Raw genomic sequence first — 26530 nt, 5'->3', positions numbered from 1 at the left:
AAGATTATAGGTATTGAGGATGTCCAAAGTGCAAGATTCATCCTTAATCATCACAAGGTGGCTTCTATTGGGGTAAAGCCCCATGTGGCCGGTTAGGCTAGCCGCCCGTCCACTATGCTTATTCATTATGTACATAATAGGATAAGGGGACTCACATATTGAGAGTGAGTTTTAGCCCCTACAAACACAAGGTCTCCTCTTTTTCTCTCTTATCCATTGCCGCACACACTCACACACGCTCCCACTCGTGCACTTCAACTGGTATCAGAGCTCATGGCAATGCAAAGAGCACGACGACAATGTGGCAAAGAATGCGGTGAAGCTGTGAAATTTTTAGCATTATTTTGACCATAAAAGGTCAATTTTTAGCTTGATTCCTATTAACCTCACCGGAAATGTCGTGGTCTACAACTTTCCACTTTAAAGTTTTTCCAAGTTTAGCACTAATTTTGTTGTACGTTTGGCACATTGCCTGCATGTGTCGGGTACACAGTTGCAAATTTTTACATATCTATTTTGACCTGTAAAAACAACCCATTTCAAGTCCATTCCCTCTCTAAAACTTTTTTTTGAGATCTACAACTTTGTAGAAGGAAGTTTTTGCAAATTCTAAACGATTTGAGAGATATGGGCTAGTTGACTGCAGGGTATTCAAAATGTTGAAGATTATGTATGCCTATTATGGTGATTTGGAGAGCTCGGATTGAGCTTTGTCATTCTCTTGTTTTACACATTGATGTTTTTCTCTCAGTGAAGAGTGTGAGTTGAAATTTTCAACAAATTTATGTGCATACGTTGAGAACACTTTGTGGATGTATGCATCCTTGTGGACTCTTAGGATTCGAGAGTGGATTCATCTCACAGGTTATGTGCATTGACTTATGCACTTAAGCATATTTTGAGAGTGTGGTGTACGGATTTGTAGAGAGTTTTGCAAACATTTCTGGCATGATTGTGAGCTAATTTTTCAGTTGATTCGGATGCTTATTTGATACACATTTAATACATGCTTGATGCTTAATTATATTGCCATGTGGATGCACATGATGTGTGCTTTTTGGCGAATGATATTATTCGCCTTGCAATGGCATATGTGGGATGATTTTTAGATATTTTGAGCATCAATTTGTGCCATATTTTGGTTGGTTTGCATCCAGGTTTATGCTAGTATATGCCTCGCTTGTAGAGTGCGGTTGATGCATTTTGTGTTTCGGATTACAGGATTGTGTTCCAAGTTTAGGGAGTTGAGACTTTGGGGAAGCTCACGTATGCTTGAGTGCAAATTTTGCGCATGATTTGCTCATGGTTTTGAGCATGTTTACGGCATGTATGGTTATTATGGTTAGATAGCCAAATACTGTCGAAACTCTATCAGATTTTTCTTGCAAGTTTATTTGTTTATGTGCGTGGTTTGTAGACGTGTTTTGATTGCATTTTTCACTCGGTGTTTGCTTTGCCATAGTGTTTTGGCATCACATTATGAGAGTGTTTGCTCACCGAATTATGTCATTTGACATGTATGTGGTAATCTCTTCAGGAGGGAGATTGTTGATGATAGTTTCATCGGTTACCACATAGTGCTTTTAGACGAATTATGTCATTTGACATGTATGTGGTAATCTCTTCAGAAGGGAGATTGTTGATGATAGTTTCATTGGTTACCACATAGTGCTCTTGGATTAGAGCAAATTTTTTGGCATCATTTGAGCGGTTTTGCTCACTTCTTTCATTACATTGATCGCCATATTTGCTGACAGTTCTCTTAGACAGCTTCTGTTGTATTTTGACAGTACTTGATGTGTGAGTTAGCCGGGCTTTTGCTATTGTCAATTGATCAATTTGTGCTTGATTTGGTTACAGGTTATCTCCACGAACTTGGCATGTACATCATTGTCAGGGTTTATGCGTTTCCATATGAAGTTTGATGGTAATTGACTTCTAAACCCAAAACAAATGTATACAATGACTGAAATGCTCATCAAAGTGGCTAAACTGGCAAGATAAAATCTCAAAGAACTATCACTTTCAGTGTCTCCAACTCTAGAAGAGTGTCTTTGACCAATTAAATATTGTCAAGCGAATACGCATTAAGATGACAACAGCTTCAGATTTATCTTTGGACCTATCATAATGGGATCCAACCCTTCCTTTTGCTAAAAAGGATTGCAAGGCATAAAAAGCAAGAGAAGCAATTTTTTTTAAAAATAAACAGTTGTCCATCTAACCTAGTAGAACTTGGAAACAGCCTCGCTTTCCACTTTAAAACATACAACATTGCATATCAACCATTCTATACTAAAACGATGAAAGAAAATTTATGTGCACCTAGAAAATTATTTATCTTAGTTTCAAAAGAGACCAAAATTTTGAAGATCTTGCATCCTCCCACACTTGAAAGTATATCCTCACCTCAAGATGGATATGGAGCAATTAAGTCTCCAGAACTATAAATGTAGGCTAAATTGACTATTTCATAAGATGTTGAGTTATGATCCTATTCTTGAGAGATATCGATCATGAGCGTATTAAAATACTATTTGAGCATTAGCAAGTCCAAAAGGAACAAAAAATTCTTAGTTTGCTCCTTGATCTTTAACTGCAGCATTATTGGCAGATATGTTGAAAGCAGACAGCTAGCACAGCGAGAACTAAACCAACATACCAAAATGTCTGCCAAGGATGTAGCTCGACCCATAGGTGCATGGAAGAAAATAGATGGTTGTTAATCACCTACTTGACCTTCTAAGACAATTGCTACTCAAGGAAATCAAACCCAGATATCATATGTGCTTGGGACTGCAATACGACCTACACGCTCATGCTACCAAAATCAAGACCAAAAGTCCTCAAATTGCCTCAAAACTCACAGGGAATCCTCTACTCACCAAGAGGTAGCCACCCCATGGACTTTGACCCTATATCCCAGCCATAACTACTTGGTGCAGAAATCATGTATGAAGACAAACAATCTATTGCAGGTCACCAATTCTCAACATGCATCATCCTAATGTGTATCTCTTCTCACTATGAACCTATGAAGAAATCACAAAATAGACACACTATTTGCAAGATAAATCACTCAGAAGCTCATGGGAGCCCTCCCCACGACGGAACCAAAAACTCGCAAGCTTAGCATCCATGCGCATCCCTCGTTGTTGCTAACTTGCTGATGGTTTCGCCTTTGCAATGGCTGCACCCTAGCACACGTAGTGAAGAGATAAGACCTCTCTCTCTCTCTCTCTTTCTCTCTCTCTCTCTCTCTCTCTCTCTCTCTCTCTCTCTCTCTCTCTCTCTCTCTCATTCACACAGACATGGAAAACAGTAAACACAAAGATTGATTAATTCAAAAGTCTCCTTAGGGTTACAAAACTTTGGCTTGTATAAATTTCTCTTGAGAGGCACATTCCCATCAACAATAATCTCTCAAACCTATCAGAATTAAACACTACAAAAAATGGGTGATCCTTCTCAATGTTCCTCCAGTCACACTCCCCCCTCCACGTCCACGTCATCCCTAACATGAATTGTCCATGTCTTTGTCTGGTCTTTAGTTCGTTACTTTGCTCAATAGAACCTCGATGGCTTAATCATCTTCAAGTAAGATTCATATCTCATGTTGCTGATGCTCATTGTTGGTCCAAAAGTTTTGTTGTCGTATGTGAAAAAACTTGTGTAGAAGGCCTCTTCAAAGGCTTGCATGTGGAAGCTAGGATAAAACATCAACCGTTGGTAGAAGTGGTGTATCACTTGTGGTGAGGATTGAGTGGAGAGGTTGTAAGTCAATTTGAGGAGAGTGTCACCCATTGACAGTAGACATGAGTCTGTAGCTTTCTGCGATGCGAACACCTCCATGCAAGCTAGCAATGTTTTGTTGGTTTTCTTGAGCATCATGCACGTCAAATTAGGAGATCCAGTGAAGAGTTTAATGGTGCCCGCTAGGGTTTTCACCATGTAAGTCCCACTTTTTCTCTCTCCTTCTTTGGGTGGTAGAAGCTTAGGGAAATTTAGCCATATTGGATGCTTCTCCAAAAACCTTGCGTGGTTTTTCCATGTGCGCAGCCTTGGTACTAGGCAAAAAGAGACATCATCTTTGACAGACTTTATGGCATCAACCAGACATACTAGGTATGCCGGGTACTTTGTGATCTAGCCTTTTCTCCACTTTGGCTGTGAGTCTACTATTCTCTCAGAGACTGCTTGATCTTTTATGTCACTTTCAAAGAGCGGTGTCACTCCTCTGCCTCAATTTGTTTCTTCATTGTGAGCACTTCATATTTGAGCAAAGGGTAAGGGAGGGATGGATGCATGCATTCTTCTTTGATTACATTTGTATCCAGCCTTAGCACCCCCACAGAGTGTAGCATCCTCTTTTCCTAGTCTTGGCTACTCTAGCAGTCTCTTTAGTGGCTTGCTCTATTAAAGTTCAAAGATGGGCCTCCTCCTCCACCGTGAGCTCCTACCCTTCTTCTTGAATCTGTGGAGGTATCTCCACCAATATAGGTTCCTTCGGCTTTTTGGAATCTCCATAAGCTCTTGTCGGGCATGGACTCATGAGGCGCTTGGACCCGGATCTGTGGCTTGGACCCATGCTCTCTCCGCTTCTTGTCTCAATTCTATTAGTTTCTGTTGTACAATTTCATCTCTTCTTGTGGCTTATTTTGCATTGTTGACTAGAAAATATTGCAGCATTTCCAATTGGTGCTTCAATTGGTCGTTCTCTTTTGGAGCTCTCATTGCTGTTCTTTGAGTCTTTCTATGGTCAATTCTTGGAGCTCTAATTTAGCTTTAAGCTCTATAATTTCATCATGAGTTGACTCCGGCTCATCTTCTGTCTTCTCTTTCTCCTGTTGTAGCCTCAGCCATTTGGAGGGTGAGGGTATCTCTTTTTGCTTCAGCTTCTTTCTTTGCTTTGTGCTTCTTGCTCTCTCTCTGTGCTTTTTGCTCTCTAAATAGCTCTTTGCATTTTTTGGTGAGGTTGTCATGCTCTCCTATTAAGTTTTCATCTCTCGTCTTGAGCGTGCTGTTTCTCTCAACTATAGTGAGAGACGTGGTTCTGATTTTGTCCAAAATTTGGTGGGTAGTTCTCATATCTTCTTCATTTGCTGCTACCACACTTTTTGCAACTTGCCTAGGCAATGGTCCTGCCATGGGGATTGGTGGCCCATACTTAGTAGCACTCCCACTGGAGGAGGTTGCCACGGGTTCTCTAGAGGTCTCCATCTTGGCACTGGTGGGATTTGTACTACCAAGCTCGATACTATAGGTAATGATAAATGAAATTCTGGTGCCCTTCTTGGGGTGTCCTAGCCTTGTTGCTTCTCCTCAACTTTTTCTTCTTTCTTTGCAGCCCATGGCAGGATTGAGGTGCCATACACAACCTCAAAAGCATCCTCTCTCAGCTTTGACGAGATCGTCATAGGTGCATCTTTTGGTCTTTTCTTTTTCCTCTGGCGTTAACTCAGCCTTTGATGTCTTTTTTTATGAATTATTTTGTTGAGAGGTTGAGGGTTTTAGGGTTGGAGGTTATTGGGTGTATCCCGGGGGAGATGTTGGTGGTGTTGTACTACACCCTTCCTCTTTGGAGTCTTTTTCTCTTCTCCCCGTGCTTCAAGTTGCTCTTGCAAATTCCTCTTAATATCTTGTAGTTCCTCAGCAGTGAAGGGTTCTAGATTTTGTTGTATCACCTTCTTGGACTCTTCATATGCTTGGATATAGTGATCAAATTGATCCTCTAAGGCTCGAGAGAAACCGCTGCCCATTTTCTTTGGTCCTGGAACCCAATACTCCTCAAAATCACCCTTTAGTGATTGTTTGGCCTTGAATTGCTTGATCAACCTCTCGATGTGGGATGATTTTTGACTTGTGGTCCTCTTGGATCCACCATGTTGTCAAAAATGGGATTGGTCTTCTTTTGGGAACATACCTCTATCCGTCTCTTCTTTCCCTAACGAGACTACCATCATTGTGTAACCCCAACGCATCTACAATGAGCTGAGGTGTAATTGTCACTTCTTTACTTTCCCCCTCAAGTGTAGTGATGATTGCTTTTCCATCTTTCTTGATTATAGTAGTCAGCTCATAGATTCTTTAAAAATCAACACCTGTCAACACAGATAAAAAATATCCATGTAGATCCACCCTTTCTAGGTGATTGTTGATGCCTTCTTTGTTTGGATATTCAATGATTTCCCTTGGAATCATTGGCACATCCGCTGTATTACCTTGTGGATCCTGAAAGGTCCCTTGGTAGTACAGGTTTATGCCCTCCACTTCTAGAGTTGTTTTGTCCATCCATGCTTTGTCGGCTTCAATGTTTCATTGGGAATTGTGAAGGGCTCCACTGCTGTAATGATGTCTTTCAAGGTGAGACTTTTTTTCTTTACTGGTGAGTTATCGGCTTCCATTGATCCTGTGTGCACTCCAAGTCCAAAAGTAAGTCTTTTACCAATTTCGACAATTGATTATCTTTTAGCTATCCAAATGATTTCTAAATTAATTCACAAGATAATTAGGGCCTAAGGATGCTATGCAAGTTGACAAAAGTGCATTTCGATGCTTGAATTTTGATGTGAAACATCATACCTGTATGATGTCTAGGTGCTCAGAATAAGGTGAACATTCACAGGTGCATAGCTTATAGCATGTACATCACACATATATACCTAGGATTGGATTTGAACATGTAATGAGCAAGATTTTGGCTTATAAGCTCTTTTCAAACCTTGAAATGATAGAATGGCTAGAATTGGGGTATATGGGGTTCCAATGACTTGAAGCTTGTGGTATGGACTCATGAGCATATGATAAGAGCATTGATAGGTCAAAACCACCTCAAATTGCCAATTTGACACTTTAGGATATCATACATGTATGATGTCTTTTGTCTACAAATAGCTTTAAACTCATATGATAGGATGTTCATAGCATGTGTATGGTGCCTATAGCATCAAAATTGAAATTGAGCTTGAAAATGGGTGTTAAAAGCCAAGAATGGGATTTGTAAACTTAGATTTCTGCCATATGGGTTCAAATAGGTCAATTAATATCCAAATATGATGAAAATTGGATGGCAAGCTAGTAAAGATGTGATAAAGGCACCCGAGGTCTCAAAAACACTACATCATGTCAAATGAAAGGGTCTAGACATCATACGTGTATGATGTCTAGGTTGGCTTTCTTGGCTCAGACTTGATCTATAGCTTGCTTATGATGTGTGCACCATTCTGATGTGTTGAGATTTGAATTTGAATAAGTGCTCATGTGCCCAAAGCAATGAAAGGTGTTTTTGACACTTGAATTTGGAAAAAGAGGTGTTTAATGTCCAAAACTAGCCCATTCATGCCCAAATTTGGTGTAGAGGCTATATATGACATGATACTGAATTCTAGATAGTCAAAATTTTGATAGAATCTCCATTTAACAGGTCAACATCATACGCGGTATGATGTATATTCTTGAAAAACTAAAATGTGAGCATTGGGATAGGATGTTTATGCTATGTGCATGCCTTGTGTCAAGTTTCCCTGAGTTTGGAGCATTCTTCCTATGGATAAAACCATATTTTGCTAGAGGACTCCAACTTAGCAGTTTTTGACCAAATGGTGGCTTTATGTGGTCCAATTTGCATGAAACTTGGTATGTGAGTTGTAATAAGCATGATGAAGAGGCTGGTGTGGAAAACTTACCATTTGCATGTGTAAAAAGTCCCACTAGACATCATACACATATGATGTCTGGGATGATTTTTTTTGTTTCAATGCATGGGGAAGATCTATGCAAGTGCCCTAAGCCCTTTCAGCTCTAGTTCAACTTTGAAATTCATTAGCTTAGCTTAGAAACTCCTTGTTACTTTGGACTCTGAAGTCAATTTCTGCTCTTGGAGATGACTTTCCACGATGATTTCACTTGAGCTTGATCACCTAAGCTTGTAGATGTTGGGGGGCACCTTTCCATGCCGTTAGTGTAGCGTTCGGCCTTATGGATGTCCTTTATGATGATTTGTCTCTTTGAAAGCATATTTTAGTTGGGTGATAGTCCGGCGACAAATTTTCTTGATGTTTGACCACATGTCTTGATTAGCGAAGGTATGTCGATGCTGCTCATGAAGTTTGGTGGCAAACGGACCCTCCATCTGGCTGTGAGAGCCAAATGACGCTTTGCATGTCCAAAGCAAAGATCGACATTTTGAACCACTTTTGGTAGTTTGTTTATGGAGGAAATTACATGGGCTTGCAGAAAACCCCTAGGGGCACCTACCATGAAGTTTCGTGCCATTTTGGCGACCTGTCTCAGATTGTCTTCTACAGGGCCCGAGAATGTTAGGGTTTTTATTTATAACCTAAACTGGTATGGAAGGGCATATACATGCTCATGTAGCCTAGGGTCAACCCCCTATCAATTCTTGTAGCTATCGGGTTATGATCATTGAGTTACGGTCTCGTTTTGCTCTCGTCGATGCCACATTGCCGCTTTTGTTAGTTTTTCACGTTGAAGTTAGCATTGAACATGAAGAGCACATGGTAATGATCCTATCTCTCATATCTAGTGTTGACCAATGTGTCATGGGTGTTGTACAAAGCCATAGAAGTTTCACGCGCTCTAGGTCTCTCAAGCTCTCTCAAATTGTAGTTCTCTCAAGCCATAGAAGTTTCACGCGCTCTAGGTCTCTCAAGCTCTCTCAAATTGTAGCTCTCTCAAGCCATAGAAGTTTCACGCGCTCTAGGTCTCTCAAGCTCTCTCAAATTGTAAATAGTGAAAATGAGCTAGTAACTGGGGTCAAAATATCTTATATCGAGGGTCTCGAAACCACTTGCCACCTTCTATCTCATTCCAAAACACACTTTAGGCTCAAAAATTTCTCAATTTGAACTCCGTTGGCCCAACTCTCGAAAATTTGTCATTTTCCCCAAAAACTGGATGGATTGGACTTTTCGCAACGTTCTCATAATTGCACTGCAAATTCACCATATGTTTCCCTTGACTTGTTGATCACCCTCGTATTTTTCTTTTGTCATTACATCACCATCTCGCCTACTTTTTCTATTTTTCTTTGTTTTTTCTTCAAAAATTTACAAAAAAAAACAAAAAATAGCAAATCAATTTTGAAAAATACAAATAAGTCAAAGTGATTCAAAAATAGCATGATAAGCCACTATGTACATTTATTTGTAATAATTTTGGCCAGATTGCTTTGTTTTATCATATTTTGGTTTGAAAAACTATTATTTTTACAATATACACACACCTACAGGCTCATTTTTTGCAATTGTCCTCATGTATCAGTAGAATCAAGTTAGATAAGGGTATGAGTCCTTGGGCTCACCAAAATGTTCTGTAATCAAACAAAAAAAACCCAAAAACATAGAAAACAATGCCCTTTTTAGCACACTTTTATGCTTCTTGTGGGTCGGCATTGGCAATGCCTCCCGCCCTCCTAGTTGGGGTCCTCCTGGATGATGTTGTACCACCCCAGGGTATGTGTTGTGCATGGGTATCAAAATTGTGCAAATGCAGGCCATGTATTGTAGCCCTATATGCATACTCGGTCAATGCATGGAAAAAATCAATATTGTGCAAAAGAAGGGTATAAGCAATATGCTTATTGGCATTCGATATTGAGGTTTCCTATATGGCATAATGTTTTAGAGCGGTGAAATAATAAGCATTCTAATTAAGCTGCTCTTTGTTTAATTGACATTGGATGCTCTTGTACTTTGGTCCGTCTTGCATCATGGGGTTGCACATTTGTTTGAATCCAAACACCGAATATGTCGTAGGTTTGGTCTGTTCTTTAAGGATCCAAATCTGAGACTGATACTTTGAGCTTGTAATGGAATTGGCCTATTTAATTTGAGAGTAGCGGAAATTAATGAGAGTACTTTTGAGAAATGACTTTGTGAGCATAGCGGGTGAACATAATTGAAGATAGCAACATAATCATAGCAATTAGTTAACTTGGCATGAACAATACTTTTCCAAGAGACAGAATTTAGAGAACATGACAATAGTTGAGGACAGGATTTATGTGGATCCGGTCCCCCCTCCAATAGGCATTTGTATTGTGAATTCTCCCATTAAGAGAGACTTGTTACAATACAATCTTTGTGTTCCTTGTGACCTAGGTGATGCAATGAAGATGGAAAGCTTCATGCATCACAAACATAACATAAACTTGAAGAAAGCTTTAACTATCCCAAGCCTCAGTCCCAAGACCTCAAACACCTTCGAAGGTGGAGAGAGCTAGCAGGGAATGAGGGTAGGGAAGAGGAAGAAGAAACATTTCGTAGGAGAAAGAATTAGTTCCTCACTTATCATAACTCTTGTTGCTAGCATACATAATAGCATAGTAATGAAGAAGAAGGAGATGGCAAGCTTAAGCATTGAAGCATGGCTCTTGGTTGGATTTGCACTCCATAGCCAAGAGTGTTGGTGTAGGCTCTCAACCTCTACTTGCTTGGAGAAGGAGAGGGAGTTCTTGCACTTTTCATCGCACACAATGAGAGTGTTTGTGAGTGTGTGTGGGTGAGTATACCCCCTAAGCAACCCCCTAGCTTGCTTGGGTCGACCCCCCCTTGTAGCTCATGCTTGAAGCTCATTGGACCCCTACAGGCCTAGCCAATCACAAGCAGGAGGCATTACAAGTAGCAAGGGTAGCCTTGAGACAAGTGTCCCCCTTTCCCCTTTGAGAGAGAGGGCTTCATAAATGCTAAATCAATTAATTAAATCTCCTAAATTATTATCGGACCCCTTGGGTGGCCAACCAATAAGCTTTAGGCACACCCTGAGGGCAACATGAGGAGGAACTTGACAAGTGTCCCTTTAGCTTTCTTTGTACCATGCATGCCTTGTGTGAGTGTGTGGGTGTTCTCTCTCATCCCCCCTCATGTAGGGCTCGCCCCCTCCTTGTAGGGATTGAATCTTTGACTTTTTGACACCTCAAGCCCCTCATGCATAGGCCCAGTTCCCACCACAAGCTTGGCTCATAAGCACTTTAAGCTTGGGCTGTGGATTCTCACCTCAAGTGTAACCCTAGCATCTCAAGCATGTCAAGCACCTCAAACATCTCAAGCACATCAATCATCAAGCACCTTAGTCATCAAGCATGACAAGCAGGACAAGCACCTCGAGCTGGGTCGGGTTCCCGCACCTCAAGCTCAGCCCTAGCTTACCTAAGGCCTTTTACACACATTATTGGAGGTCTTCAATGAAGCTAACCCTAAGTTCTTATGCTCCATTTGTTAGCCTTGCTCTTTGATAGACCATCCCTCATTTGGGCCCCTTTACCATTGGCCCCGTGTTGAGATAGATCTATAAGCACATGTCTATATCTTAACACTTGTTCCCGTTTATTCTCCCACATTAAGTGATCCATTTAATATGAGAAAATAATTTGGGTTGGTTAGATATTAGATATTAGATTTTATGACAGAGCTTGCCATAAGCTCTTGGGCACCCAAATCTTCTTCTCGTTTTGTTTTGGTTGTTTGGGCATTGGTGTTGGTTGGATCTCAGGTGTTTGTACTAAAGGGGGTTCCTTGTCCTATCTCTTTGGAATCCATAGCTATTCTCAATTTCCTTGAACTGCAATCAACCTCTTTGGAACCCAACTTTTATGATATATTGTGGGTTTGATTTTTTGGGTTTATCATATGGTAGTGGAGAGATAGCTTTGAGCATGGTCTGCCAAAACTTTGCGACTTCATCCCTCTTTATCCAGACTTACTGATGTGTTGTTGTGGGTGGTGACAACTTCCTTTGCTTTGTGTGTTTCCCTAACATATTCACTAGCAGTTTTCCTTTGTTGGTCATAGCTACCTTGGGTAGAACATATGCAGATGTGGTCTCCTTTGAATTTCTCTTTGGTATCCATTGTTGAATAGTTGGAAGGAAGGGTTGCTTGAACTCCACTATCGATGGGTTGTCAACTGTGTGCAGCAAATGGAACCACTTGGACTTTTGTAGCATGCTAGATGTTGACTTTATCAGAGCTCCAATCAATCTGTACATTGTATTGTCTCTATCATGGATGATCAAGCAATAAGTAATGTTGCACTGGTTTATCTTCTATGACATAAAACTTATACCGATAGACATATTGGTTAATTTGCATCAGTATGATTGTCCATCTTATAGCCTTGATTGAATGCTCCAAATAGCTTTGAATGTCCTGTTGTGTGGATTGGAGTTTTTCCTCGAATGTAAGCTACTTGTATAAGCTATAGGAGATAGGATTCTCTTGAGCTCTTGAATCTAGAAATGCATGTGCTTCCACTTGATTATTTCCAACCTTGACTTTGATTGTTGGATCCACCATATCCTTGTCATCATATTTTGTTACTTTGAGTGAATTATCCGTAATGTTGGTCCTTATTGTTGCCTCTGTTGTAGAAGCTTTCTCTTTGCCATTCGTTCCTTTGCTTCCACTTGAGCTTCTTTGACTATTCGTTGTTTTTCTTGAGTTCATTTCTTCTTTTTGAAGCATGTCCTAGGTTAGTGAAAAATAGTCAAGTATGAAGCCAAAAAGTTCTATCCATATCAAAAAATCCATGAGTCTCATCGGAGCTATAGGTGACAAAGTTAATAGACACGATTATGCTCTAGTTGGAGTTTTAAGGCTTTGTTAGCCAGTAGAGAATAGTATGGATGGCATTCATAGTCAGTCGTAGAATTTTTCCATGCTTTAACGAGTTTTTATGGATATTCCTCAAACGAACCGTCCATCCAAGTGTAGTTCGTTTATATATAAAATGTTTCTCAAATCTTAAAAATCAAAATAATTACACAAGGGTAAGTAATTTTGGTTTAACTTGCAACCTACAACCAGCAGAGTCAAAGTACAATAGTTGTGAGCAGGAATCCGATCTATATAGACAAGGAAAGACCACCTAACGCATATCAACTTAACGAGCAACTATAGACAGTCGGTCTATCAAAGCCTATACACAAAAATCTCCAAAGCCAGTGTCCTGGTTTCCAGCTTTTTGGGAGAGCCTTGTGTTTAGGACGTGTGTGTTGTTGTTTTTAGACTTATACACAAAAGAGCATACATTTCAAGAGACAGCTAGCTTTAGACAAAGGACAATGATTAGCACAAAAACAACTCAATCTTTGATTCATTTTTGTACATCACAATGAGAATGAGATATCATTTTAGTGTTTTGTACATAAGATAGTCAAGAACAACTTATTCTAAAGTGAAAGAGGCCAAGTTCGACAGTGATGGACAACAACAACGCCAAAAAGATCCTAAGTAAAGTTGAAGTCCTCACCTGCATCAAACCTTTGCATTTTTATCTGAATTCCAAGTGTGATCAATCATCTATCATTGCATTTTGAGCCTTTAACATTACTCAAGAAGCTGCCACAAGTGAATAAATGAATTTGAAAGAGTCTGTCAAGTTTAGGCCACTTGCATTTACGACTACCTCAAATTTTATCTTAAAAGCATGTATCTCAAAAACGGATGTCTTCACCAAGGCCAACCCTAAGCTCTTCAAAGTAGTGAATCTACTTTTCTCCTCACTAATTTAACACGCTTTTAGTTAGGGTGTTGTGATCTTTTACTCGACTTCAATGAAGATCCTGAACAAGATCCCAAGAAGGTTAGGAACATCTATGAATTTTTTTATTATCCAATCAATCAATTGTTTTTTTTTTATCCTTAACAATAATGAAAAACACCATGTGTTTGGTGGATTCAAGGGTACGGTGCCTATTCATTCTCTTGTATATTATGCCTATTTTTAGGACAAGACATTAATAAGAAAACACAAAAGTCCAGTACCTCTATAAGTGTTTCACGATAATTATTAAAACTTCTACTTTATCACCACAAAATACTCCTAACCCTCTTGGAGATTTAGAAGCCTATGCCCACCCCAAGGATTGTAGTTCGAAGAGGGAAAATTCTATTGAATCCTAGATTTCCAAAACATGCCATCCAATGCAGCTTAAGAAAAGGGTTCACCCTTAGTTAATAAAGAAAAATCTTTTACATTTTCCCCTGAATTTATACATACACCATGACCAAATTTCTTCAATCGCAATGCTGGTTCAAACAAAGATTAAACCATGGGATTGTTTCCTAGACTTATCATAACAAGAAAATTCAACATGCCATTCATGCAAGAGATAGACACTAGTTGTAATAATAAGTTGTGCCCTTGTGGCATGCAATTTTCATTCCAATATTCCTCAAGGTGTGTTAGGGTAACGGCCAAGTCACCGGCTAGACAACCCACACACTCATCTACTAATAGAGGACGATGGTTACACAGATGCCTAGCGGAAGTGACTTGATGCTAAAACTAGATCTAATATTCATTTTATATTTTGTATAGTCAATGTGTATTATTCGTGAACCTACCTCTAAAGTCTTATGGGATAAGATATGCAACATGTATGAGAGCAAAAGTGCAATTAATAAGGTTTACTTTATGAAGAAGCGGTTTGAGCTTCATTTCAAAGAAGGTAGCACCATTTCTAGATACTTAAATGTGTTCAATGTTATCCTCGGTCAATTGGCGTTACAAAAAATCAATTTCAATGAAGTGGTTCAGTCTATCTTAATGTTATGCTCTTTGCTTGTCTTATGGGGTACTTTTTGCACAACCATGAGTAACATTGTGCTTAAGAAAAAATTGGTCTACAATGATGTAATCGATAGTTTGCTCATTGAGAACATTTGCACAAAATCTATTGAGCTTACCAAGAGCTAATGCTTATATTGCATAGTCTCACACAGAGACAAGTCGCACTTATGATCATGCCAAGTTGAAGGATAAAAAGAATTGTTGAAGCAAACTATTGTGATAAGAAAGGGCATGTGAAAAAAGATTGTCATGTTGCACAAAGACCAAAAGTCTCAAGAGAGTAAGAAGTCTAACTGTGATGCAAAGGGCGAGGCAAAGCATGAAGACATCAATGTTTTTGAGTCTTTTAAGGCTCATGATGTTTTTTGGACATCTTGGTTTTTACATCGGATTTCACTAACGATGACTTTGTCACACAAGATGTTAGGCATGGATAGAATTGGATGATACATTTTAGTACGAGTTTCCATGTTTCACCGCAATGTTTTTCCTATTTTGCAAAAAGCTATCAAGATATAGTCAAATTGGGCAATTTTCATTCACTCGAGATTGTTGGTATTGGACACATAAAGCCATTACTTCTAAAGCAAAAAATTTATATTAAAGAATGTCAAACATGTTTCTGAGTTGGCTAAGTGCTGGATCTCTATTGGTTTGATCTCCGAAGAATTAGATGAACACACTACAATGTTTGCAACAGCTTTGGATCATCAGAAGGGGCAATCTTGTGGTTCTCAAAAGTCGGAAGCAAAGTCCTTTTGTACTCCATCCAACCAAGTATCTTTATACCAATAGCCAAGCTTGCATCTATTGAGATGTGGCATAGCCACCTATGCCATATGAGCCAGAAAGGTAGTAAAACTCAAGTTTCAAATATTTGCTAGTGTTGAGTTTTGGTGACTTTTCTGTGTGTGGACATTGTGTATATGACGAGCATACTTTTTTAACTATTGAATTTTCATTGAATAAAGGGCATGTTGAACCACTAGGGCTTGTACATAGTGATCTAATGTGGCATTTTGCTGACCAAGTCTTTAGAAGAAGCCACTTTGACAACAATTCGCATCATTAACAAGTTCACCATTGAATTACTCTGATGTTTTCATTCTAAAATATTGTTGCCCGTTGTTTCCTATAGAAAGACTCCTCTTACACGACAACTTAGAACCACCTATTCTTAAAGAACAATGTTGATCAAGATATACCATACATCAGCAACACACTATACCTATTATTTTAATTTAATCCTTCCACAAAGTATAATGCAAATGATGCTTCCCCTTAATTTAACCACCAGCATATGCATACAAGGACTACTGAATTATAAGAAAGAAGTCAATGATAATTTCTGAATGAACATGAAGCAATGACAATGTGTACGAGCCGTGAATCAAGCAATAATAGCACACAGACGTAATCTTTGAGGAAGTGAAACATTGGAGTCCAAAGAAATATCCATCTCCTCTTAGCCAAAAGAGAGCAAAAGCCATCTCTGCTTTACAGCTCACCTTTAGCTCTCTTCATCTCTGCTTAGCACCTTCCTTGCGAACAGTTAGCTATTATACAGCACCTGTTATGTTTCTTGTCCACGAGAGTTTGTCAATGGATTAGAGGCGTCACATGAAGAAAACAAAACAAGAAAGTGTAAAAACTCGTGCTCTAGATATTACAGCCATAAAAGAGAACCTCACTTGTTCTTCGCTCGACGAGAAAATGCTCCAGGAAAACTAGGATTCAAGATTTCCCACATCAAAACAGGACATCGCATGACATAATTACTAGACGGCTTACAGATACAAAATTTGGAGATCTATGTCAATTGTCACCATTCAGCTTTTTCATTAATATGCTCTTATACGAAGTAATCCTAAGTTGCAGGGGAAAAGAAAAATTCCAGCAGTGCTGCACCTACATGCCTTAGAGCAACCAGATGAGACCCCGAAACTATCCATGGTGAGAGATAACCCACCTTTTAAAGCAGATAGCACATATAAAAAATGTACACTTGTTGCACCTTCTGTGGACAAAGTGACCTACTCCCATATAATGATACTAGGGTACGGCCCACCTTGCTCTATGTAGTGCTAAACGAGCCTCAAAGAATCTACAAAAATTCTCGAGGATCTGTTACAAAACCAGTTAAAGCTGATGCTGCTGCTGTGTACGGAGATGCCAGATAAACTTGAGACTCTTTGTGGCCCATTCTGCCAGGAAAATTCCTATTTGTAGTAGAAACGCATACCTGCATGATACCACCCACAATAATCAGAACATGCTTACTTGACAAGAATGACACTTCCCAACACCTGCTGGACTCTTACAGTCATAACACACTAGAATACTAATAAAAACCTGAGGCTCATTCATGCGAGCATATGTATCACGAGGACCACCCAGGCAAGCAGCACATGATGGGCTAGCAGGTGTTTCACAACCAGCTGCTTCAAAGATTTGTGCACAGGTCTTGCCATTGGCTCCAGGCACTGGAATTGTGTAAACATCCACCCAGACCTTTTATGTCGTTTGAGAGAAAAAATTAGTTAACTTTGAGAGGGAGGCTAGAATGCACTGAACAAGAGAATATGTAACATAGGTAACACACTTTTTGAGTTGCTGGAACCAAGAAAGTAGGTACTTTCACTCTCTGACCCTGCCATTCACCCAATCATGCATGCACATTATTCAAAAAAGTTTGGTGAAAAGCAAACTCATCCTTTTTCAATAACAATGTCACTCACAGAAGCATTCAACAACTTAGCAGCAGCAATAAAATCTTCTATTTTTCCTCCTGTGCATGAACCAATGTAGACCCTATCAATCGTCACATCCTTGCACTCTCGTGCAAGTCCACGATTGTCTGGTGAATGAGGCTACATACAAACCATATAGCAAAAAAAAATGTAAGTGCCTGTACTTCCACACACACACACACACACAGACATATGACAGGAAAGATTGAGAAAACAGGACGAGATAACTGCATATACCTTTGCAACAACTGGCTCCAGCTTGGATACATTAAATGTGTACTCCGCATTGAACCTAGGAGGGAGTGTGCACAAAAAATAAATGAACAGTCAACTTTCTTCAGGTCATGTCTTGGCACCACAAAGGTTACCTTGCTGAACTATCAGAGTAAACTGGTTCAAATGGCTTGGTATTCTTCCCCTGCACAGAAGAAGATGTACCTAATAACCATAGGCCTGTACCTGTAAAAAAATCAAGGCAACAAAAACAAACCAAGCCAATTGCCAACCTCAAGGTAGCTGGATGTAACACGGTCGGCGGCAATGACACCATTCTTCCCACCAGCCTCAACAACCATGTTACAAAGAGTCATTCGATCTTCCATCTAACAGGGGCAAAAGTCAACTCATAAGCAAGATAAGTTTGTCATCTCCAGAACACCACAGAGGCTTGCAGCTGTAAGTCATTCAATACAGCGATTACTTCTCAACATTTAGCTAGAACAGACTTAAAAGGGAAAGTCAAACATTAAAGGCTACATGCTCTTCCAGACAACGTCACAGAAAAGTACAGATACGATCCTAGGTACCGTCATGTTATCCACCACAGATCCCACAAACTCCATAGCCTTATAGGTAGCCCCAGCAACTGTGATTTCACCAATTATCTGTCATCACATAAACTGCTTACCCAGTCAGATATGTAGATGGTAACATGTGGATACGCTATTAAAGTCAACAACAAAAAAACCTTCATACTTGTAAAATCAAATCTTTTGCATGTAAAAAGCTGGGCATCTCTCCATCTAAGACAAATCTCAATGTTGGAGGGACCTGTGTACAAATCAGTAAAGCACACAGTTCAAACATGAAACAGGACGTCCATGAGCTGAGACACAACTGATCAAAAACACCCAGTAGAAATACCTTGACAAGTAGCTTTCCTGTGCCCATGATAAATCCAGCATCAGTGTTCCCAATACCAGTGGCAAACTGACCAAATGCTCCAGCAGTACAGGTATGTGAATCTGTTCCAAAAAGCACCTGAAAGAGAAAGAAAGGTTGGCTGAACCATATGGTTGACTGCACCATATGATGATGATGGAACTACCGCAACATCAACATTCAGACAACAAACCTCGCCAGGCCTGCAGTGACCTTCTTGTGCCAGTGCCACATGGCACACGCCCTTATAATCTGGGTTCACCTATCCAAAAATAAAACGTTCTCTCTGATTACTTTGAGACTTCCAAAAAATGTGAGCTAGGCAGCCTAAAATTGAACCAGATTCTAGCTCAAAATCATGAGATACAGAAAATTGTCCAGAATAATCACCTTGAAGTCACTCAGGTCTGTGATGTCATAGAAATACTTTAAATTTTGTTCCTGTGCAAACTCCCTGAGAATGTCCACATTGCGATTGGCCCGCTCATCTGCTGTAAATATGTAATGATCTGGAATAATCACAATCTTCTCTCGATCCCAAACCTAGCAAAAGCCATTACAAAAGAGAGACAGACATCAGATCCCTGCTACGTCAGGTGGCAATCTGTATGAAATAAACCAGTACAGAGTGAGCGCAGTCACTTTAGCATCAGCTCCAAATTCCTTTTTGAAAATTCCAATGGTCCCTGGTCCACAAACATCGTGTGTCATCAAAATATCTGTTTTCACCCACACATTTTCACCTGGAGATAGGGTCCCCTTCTCACTGGCCCTTGCAAGAATCTTTTCTGTCATTGTCATCGCTTGCTTCACCTGTTCCAAATATGTAGTACACCTTCGTGAGGTGATAGATAGACACGTCTGAACTTACGACGTGAAAAGTGAAGAAACTTGGCATACTCAAAACAGACATCAAAACCTATATAAATGAATCAAACATGTGCATAGACAAGAGAAGCTAACTTAATGAAATTGATCAAGTTTTACATTACTTCAAAAGTCACCCACACCAAGGTGTAGGACAAAGGAACAATGTGGTAGGTTAAAAACTTTACTTGCAAACTATAAGAACGGATACAACACTTGCACAAGACACAATAACAAGACACAAAAACAAAACACACACATATAACTGAAAAAAGGATTAGGCACATGACTTAAATAGACTTTAATTTACTTTAAGTCGAAACATCAAAGATAAACAAGGACTGAAGTTTTTTGAGTTTCAGAACTTGGCAACTTACTTATCCTAAAAAGTGGATCATAGTAACAGGGAATGGCAATTTTCAGGTCTCCGTTCCCCGTTCCCATTCCAACTTCCCGTTCCGAATCTCCGTTCCGTGTTTTACACATGAGTATCCGTAACAAGGAATGGCATTTCAAGCTCGTTGCCGTTCCCGTTCTGCGTTCCGGATTTCCAATCTAGGTAACTATGAAATGGATACCTCAACAAAATGTGGCAGTGTAGCAAGAGCATCTTCTTATATTAAAATTCACATGAACACAGTTATACAGGCAAGAATTACCTAGCAATTAGAATGACGCATTTGTTAAAACAAATTTGCCAAACTACACTTTATACCATATTGTTGAAGTCACACCCACCCTTTGAATTACCATCACTGTCAACAGAATCAACTTCAATATTTTATCCTATATGAATCCAGGAAAAACCCAAAACCACCTTGGCGGAAAATGGAAATTATAGACACATGGCAGTCATCCACAAGACAGTGTAACCAACAGCTCTATCATGTATGCATAGCATTGACCAAGTGGTAGAAAATCCCTGCTAACGTTGTGTCCATACTGGGTGTAGAACTAGGTATGAATACATGAACTAGGTATCAATAAATGTACAGCATTGTATACACACAACACAATCACCATAGTGGTAGTGCTCCTCCTACAATCAAACTATAATAAGCCTGACATACTAAACAACTGCGTCCACATCCTTCTTGAGTCTCGGCCAAAAGAAATAACAGTCCACACCTTTCAAGGTGGTGTCGATGCCGCGATGACCCGTAAAAGGTGGACAATGGCACTCAATCAAAACCTTTTCCCTCAACGGCTGTGTAACACACAACATCGTTTTCTTCATCAGGTAGCCATCCCCTATGGAATATCCTAGCACTATCTCCCTTGTATTGTATCCGAGTGAAAACATCGGAAAAATCTGGATCGGTGGCCACCTGATCAACCATATCCTCAAAGATTCTATGATGAATTGCGGAAATAGCCAAGACTAGGGGCTTCCGAGACAATGCATCTACCACTAAGTTTTTGTCCCTGAACATGGACAATCTGGGAGTGAAACTGTGACAAGATGTTAGCCCACCGCATCTACTTTTTCGAAAGCTGCTTCCATGACAAGATGTAACGTAAACTCCGATGATCAATAAAGACCGTGAAATCAGCTCCGAGTAGGTAATGTCACAAGACGAGCACCACGCGCCAATAGAAAAGAACAAACTGAACAGACTATTAACACTTCAATAACAACTGCACTGAGAGAGAGAGAGAGAGACGACACACGACACAGAGTGGCGAAATTCCACCCCAGAGAGTATTGGCCCCAAACCTTCGCACCCCTTTCGGTATTTCTTTATATTCCATCAACACAGTACAAGCCGGTACTCCAAACTGTGCACCTTCTCCAGGAAGCATGCCAGAGAATGAGCCCTAGCCTCATATTTAAAGGCCCTTGGCTTGAAAAGCAGTTACAATGAAAAGCCTTTAAAACTCAAAAGCTTTTGGTCCAAAAGCAAAGCCAAAAAGCTGCCAACGTAAATCACGGAAATCCGTACAGCCTACCACGTCATCAGCCAACGCAATTTTCGGAGATCTCCCTGCTGCCCTTAGGGTTAGGGTTAGGGTTAGGGTTAGGGTTTCTGCAGTTTTAGGGTTAGGGTCTCCAAAATTAGGGTTTGCAAGTTTTAGGGTTAGGGTTTTCAAAATTAGGGTTTACAGGTTTTAGGGTTAGGGTTTCTAGAATTAGAGTTTATAGGTTTTAGGGTTAGGGTTCCAAGGATTAGTGTTTCAGTAGTTAGGGTTTCTGATTTTAGGGTTAGGGTTTCAGCAAAATTAGGGTTTTGGTAGAATTAGGGTTTCTGATTTTAGGGTTAGGGTTTCAGCATAATTAGGGTTTCTGATTTTAGGGTTAGGGTTTCGACAAGTCAGCAGTTTGTTACATCTCTCCTTCTTGAAAGACAGTAATCGTTCGCGATTACAGCATATCTGCAAAACAACTCAAGTTAGCTCAAAAAATTTCGAGGGTCATTCCGAGGGACAATCAGTTTGCTCTTTTTATTAACGAGTTAGCTTCTCCTTTCTGCTCTTTTGATCAAGGAGTTAGCTTCTTTCTTCGGCTGTTTTGATCAAGGAGTTAGCTTCTCCTTTCTGCTCTTTTGATCAAGGAGTTAGCTTCTCCTTTCGTCCAGATCGGAACTCTTGATATTCCGGCGTAGTAAAATTAGCCATCACACCCAGACCGTACTAATCTTCCACGGGTGTCTTGATACACTAAAATTACATACCCAAGCAATCTCATCGAATTAGGAATAATCAGTAATTGGCACATCACAATGCAACACAAATGCTTACATATACATGTTACAAGACACAACAAACAGCGCCGCTGAGCACTCCCTCGAGACAAACACTCTGCGGTATGAAGCTACTCAACGACTACCTCGTCACTCCCCCTACAAATAACCTAAAAAGGTCCGCGCCATGAGCTCAGAGGACTATATAACCAAACACTCCCCAGACCACAGTTTGCGTCGCTTGGAGGTTCAAGCATACAACCAAACGATCCCTCGGCATCGGCCTGCGTCGTTCGGAGGTTTTCTAGCATACAACGAAACGCTCCCCAAGCATCGGCTTGCGTCGTTTCAAGGTTTTCAAACATACAATGAAACGCTCCCCAAGCATCGGCTTGCGTCGTTCCGAGGTTCAAACAATAATACCAAAACAATATTTCTCACTCCTCCACCCGGGAGTAAAATCACCAATCATTGAAACCAGTATCAAACTAGAGTCAAGCAATTCAAATCGACACCAAAACAGGTTCAAAACAGATATCATCCATTTCAAACAAATTCCAAACAGGATCATCAAACAAGATCAAACAGAACTCCAACTTAAAAAGAAATCTTGACATCAGTCGAGCTCGAAAAGTCGACTGACTTTCCATCTTAAAACCTGCACCAAAAATTAGGGTTAGGTTCCTTCCAAGAGGTCATAGCCGAGCACAACATGGTTCATCAGCTCTTGGACAAACAGTGTTTCTTTGGCAGCGATGGTAGTCCCAAGAGAGAGCAATCACACCGAACCTCCAAGGTCATCTGCTCGTGAAGAGACATCTACTGAGAGATGTCGAGAAATTAATCTGCTAGGGTTTCCATGGCAAGCATTTCAGGATACCCCACTCTGCCAAAAGTTGCACTACGAAAGAAGATATCAGAAACCATACAACTTCGTGCAAAAAAATTCTTGAAAGCTTGCTAAGTCCTTGGAAGTGTGCGGCTTGGTAGCTATAGACATCAACATCTGCATGGCACTGCTTCTGAGAAAAACAGTGACTCGAAACAAATATGGAATCCTTCTTTTGCAAGTGATCTTAATGGCTTATGCCCTGTAAGACATGAGCGTTGAAGACGGGAGCGCGCCCGATGCACGATGAAGTAAGGGTCGGAGTGGCTAATAAGTCCGGGTTGGAGGGCGAAGATCCCTCGAATAAAATTCCAATAGCTCTGGACGAAGATACCTCGAATAAAATTCCAGCTCTGTCTGCTCTTTTGTAGGACCGGTATGCTTTCAGAAAAGCACACGCTTGATGCTCGGATACCACTGTCACAAGGCAGGCACCACGTGCCAATGGAAAAGAACAAACTGAACAGACTTTTAACACTTCAATAGCAACTGAATTGAGAGAGAGACAGAGAGAGAGAGGACACGCGACACGGAGTGGTGGAATTCCACCCCAAAGAGTATTGGCCCCAAACCTTGGCGCCCCTTTCGGTATTTCTTTATATTCCATCAACACAGTACAAGCCGGTACTCCAGACTGTGCACATTCTCCAAGATGAGCCCTAGCCTCATATTTAAAGGCCCTTCAGCTAAAAAGCAATTACAATAAAAACCCTTTAAAACTCAAAAGCTTTTGGTCCAAAAGCAAAGCCAAAAAGCTACCAACATAAATCACGGAAATCCGTACAGCCTGCCACGTCATCAACCAGTGCAATTTTCGGAGATCTCCCTACTGCCCTTAGGGTTAAGGTTAGGGTTTCTACAGCTTTAGGGTTAGGGTTTCTAGAATTAGGGTTTGCAGGTTTTAGGGATAGGGTTTCCAGAAAAAGGGTTTGCAAGTTTTAGGGTTAGGGTTTCCAGAATTAGGGTTTATAGGTTTTAGGGTTAGGGTTTCCAAAATTAGGGTTTCAATAGTTAGGGTTTCTGATTTTAGGGTTGGGCGTTCAACAAAATTAGGATTGTGGGCAAATTAGGGTTTTTGATTTAGGGTTAGGTTTTTGGGCTAAATTAGGGTTTTTGATTTTAGGGTTAGGGTTTCAACAGAATTAGGGTTTCGACACGTCAGCAATTTGTTACAAGTAATGTCGCCACTGAGTAAGAGCATGGATCACTGCCAATAGCTCTTTCTCATAAATTGTGCTATCAATTCTGGCCTTGAAAACAATTTGCTTTCATAGGCAATCACATGGCCTTCTTGCTTAATATTAAGACCGCTCCCAGACTACGACCACAAGCATCACAATAAACTTCGAATGGCTTTTGCAATTCTGGCAAAGACAACACTGGTCCAGTACTCAGTTTTTTCTGAAGTGTCTGAAAAGCAGTCACCTCTGTCGGTCCCACGAGAAAGGGACTCCTTTCAGAATGAATATGTGCAAAGGGGAAGCTACCTCTGCAAACTTCCGAATGAACCGCCGGTAGCAAGATCACAAGCCCAAGAAACTTCTAACTTCATGAACATTTTTCAAGTCTGGGCAATCGCAGATAGTCTCAATCTTGGCCGGGTCCATCTGTACTCCTGCTGCTAATACGATGTGTCCCAGAAAGTGTATCTCCGGCAAGAAAAACTCGCTCTTTTTGGCATTGATAACCAATCTGTGATCACGCAATGCCTCAAAGACCTGTAGCAAATGGTGTCGATGTTCTACTTTATCCTTGGAGAAAACTATAATATCATCAAAGAAAGGGTCCACAAAAGATCGACGCTCTTGAAAAATTCTATCCATCATTCGGTTGAAAGTCGCTAGAGCATTGGTAAGTCCAAAAGGCATCACCAAAAATTCGTATAAACCAAAGCTTGTTTAAAAGGCTATCTTGTAGACATCTCCCGAAGCGATTCTGATATGATGATATCCGCTTTTCAAATCAATCCTGCTGAAACAAGAGGATCCTTGAAGTCGGTCAAGAATATCATCAATGCTTCGAATCAAAAATCTGTTCTTGATAGTGATTTTAATGAGAGCTCTATAATCAATGCACATTCTCCAAGATCCCTCTTTCTTTAATACCAACAAAACCGAAGAGCAGCCGGGTGAAGTACTCCGCTGGATAAGACCCTTTTCAAGAAGGTCTTTCACTTGGTTCATGATTTCTTCATTCAGGGCTCGGCTAACACGGTAAGGTGGCCGGTTCGCTAGTATGCTTCCAAGAATCAGATCAATAGTATGATCCTCGGGACGAGATGCGGGTAACTCGCCTGGCAGGCCTTCAGAGATACAATCACCATGTGTGTAGAGAAAAACTTGGTGTTCTTTGTCTAGTTCACACATGTTCGTTCAATGTTCATCATTCAACTCAAATAGATCGAGTAAACAAAAAGACTGGATTTCATTAATTTTGAAATGGCCGAAGCCGATACAATAGAGACAGACTCGCCCTTCAATTTTACATCTAGTACAATTTTTCTGCCCTTCCCATTTATCAAAGTCGCTTTCTTGGCCCAATGTAGACCACGGCGTTGTTCTTATGGTACCAAGGGATTCCTAGGAGGACGTCACACCCTTCCGAAGGCATGATGTAAAAGTCCTTGTGCCCTAAATACAATAAAGGTTAGGGAGCCGCTAGAACTACCTCCGCCGATGGCCCCATCCTGTCGGGCATAATCTCGAGATGCGCCGCCATCAGGTGAAATGAAGTTGACCTTGGCTCCTCCATCAAAAAAGATAAGGGCTTCCTGATCTTTCACTTTGCCCCAAGCTCGCCAAAGTTCTGTACTTTCATCTATCTGGCTTGGGTCGGTACCCATGCAATACAATACCAGTCTTGCTTTCATCTTGCCTTTTCTGCAACGTTCCTCTGCTGCTCTAGAACTCTCTGGTCTCTCTTCGGTCTGTCCTTGTTGTGTCCCTATGGGGCACTTTGCGAAGATGTGCGCTTGTTCCCCGCAACCAAAACACTTCCCCTCTTTGAGATAGTTAAGAGCTATGGAGTGCTTCCTTTCCCTCTTATGTACAGTTCGGTGCTAGGAGTGATACCCTGCACGCTACGCATTGCTCTGTCTCTCCCCTACGAACAGTATGTTATGCCCCACTAGTGGGCTCTTCATTTGACCAATGTACAGTTATGTGGATTCATGCACGATTGCCAAGGCAAGAGCCTCTTGCACAGGTACTGGGTTAGCTAGCGGCTACCCCCCGCAGGTACATGTGAATTCGGAGAGGTTTCATGCCAGAAATCTCGTCCGATTCATAGGGCAAGTAGCCCTACAGGTGCAGGAGCTCGAGATCTTGCTACAGATGCGACCGGCACACGAAACAGGGCCCAAAACAGGGAATTACAGCCTGCTCTCTATTTTTGCAGGTTTAGGGTTTCGGCCCTAAACGGACCCTAATACCCCCAAGAGGTTCGGGGACGCAAGGGGACCGCTGTACAGGTGAACTAGCGCATTTTCGGGGCAGAAAACAGAGCCTTCAGCGTGCTGCAGATTCTCGCCAGGTTTTGCAAAGTGTCCGTATGCGTCGGGAAAGTCACCTATTGCGTGGGGATACTGACTGT

The 26530-nt window shown here is 40.8% G+C and overlaps 1 protein-coding gene across 2 annotated transcripts in view; it reads right to left on the bottom strand.

Annotated features, from left to right (window-relative positions):
* Window positions 1-16308: 16308 nt before the first annotated feature.
* Window positions 16309-26530, bottom strand: part of IIL1 (isopropyl malate isomerase large subunit 1) — a 97477-nt gene continuing 87255 nt past the window's right edge. Inside the window, exons 3-15 of one of the 2 annotated variants that reach the window (XM_086487643.1) lie at window positions 19145-19315; window positions 18893-19045; window positions 18696-18764; window positions 18485-18601; window positions 18317-18391; window positions 18148-18225; window positions 17848-17943; window positions 17710-17759; window positions 17579-17633; window positions 17330-17461; window positions 17194-17241; window positions 16944-17102; window positions 16309-16833 (exon numbers count right to left, since the gene is read on the bottom strand). In XM_086487643.1, coding sequence (XP_086343769.1) covers window positions 16696-16833; window positions 16944-17102; window positions 17194-17241; window positions 17330-17461; window positions 17579-17633; window positions 17710-17759; window positions 17848-17943; window positions 18148-18225; window positions 18317-18391; window positions 18485-18601; window positions 18696-18764; window positions 18893-19045; window positions 19145-19315 — 1341 coding nt within the window. In that variant the 3' untranslated portion in view covers window positions 16309-16695. The remainder of the gene's footprint in view (window positions 16834-16943; window positions 17103-17193; window positions 17242-17329; window positions 17462-17578; window positions 17634-17709; window positions 17760-17847; window positions 17944-18147; window positions 18226-18316; window positions 18392-18484; window positions 18602-18695; window positions 18765-18892; window positions 19046-19144; window positions 19316-26530) is intronic. The other variant, XM_086487644.1, reaches the window with a different exon arrangement.

Source organism: Adiantum capillus-veneris, chromosome 17, assembly GCF_014529385.1.
Source record: "Adiantum capillus-veneris isolate H3 chromosome 17, ASM1452938v2, whole genome shotgun sequence".
Lineage (NCBI taxonomy): Eukaryota > Viridiplantae > Streptophyta > Polypodiopsida > Polypodiales > Pteridaceae > Adiantum > Adiantum capillus-veneris.
Note: the sequence above shows the minus strand (reverse complement) of the source record. Positions and strands in the feature narration are given on the sequence as shown.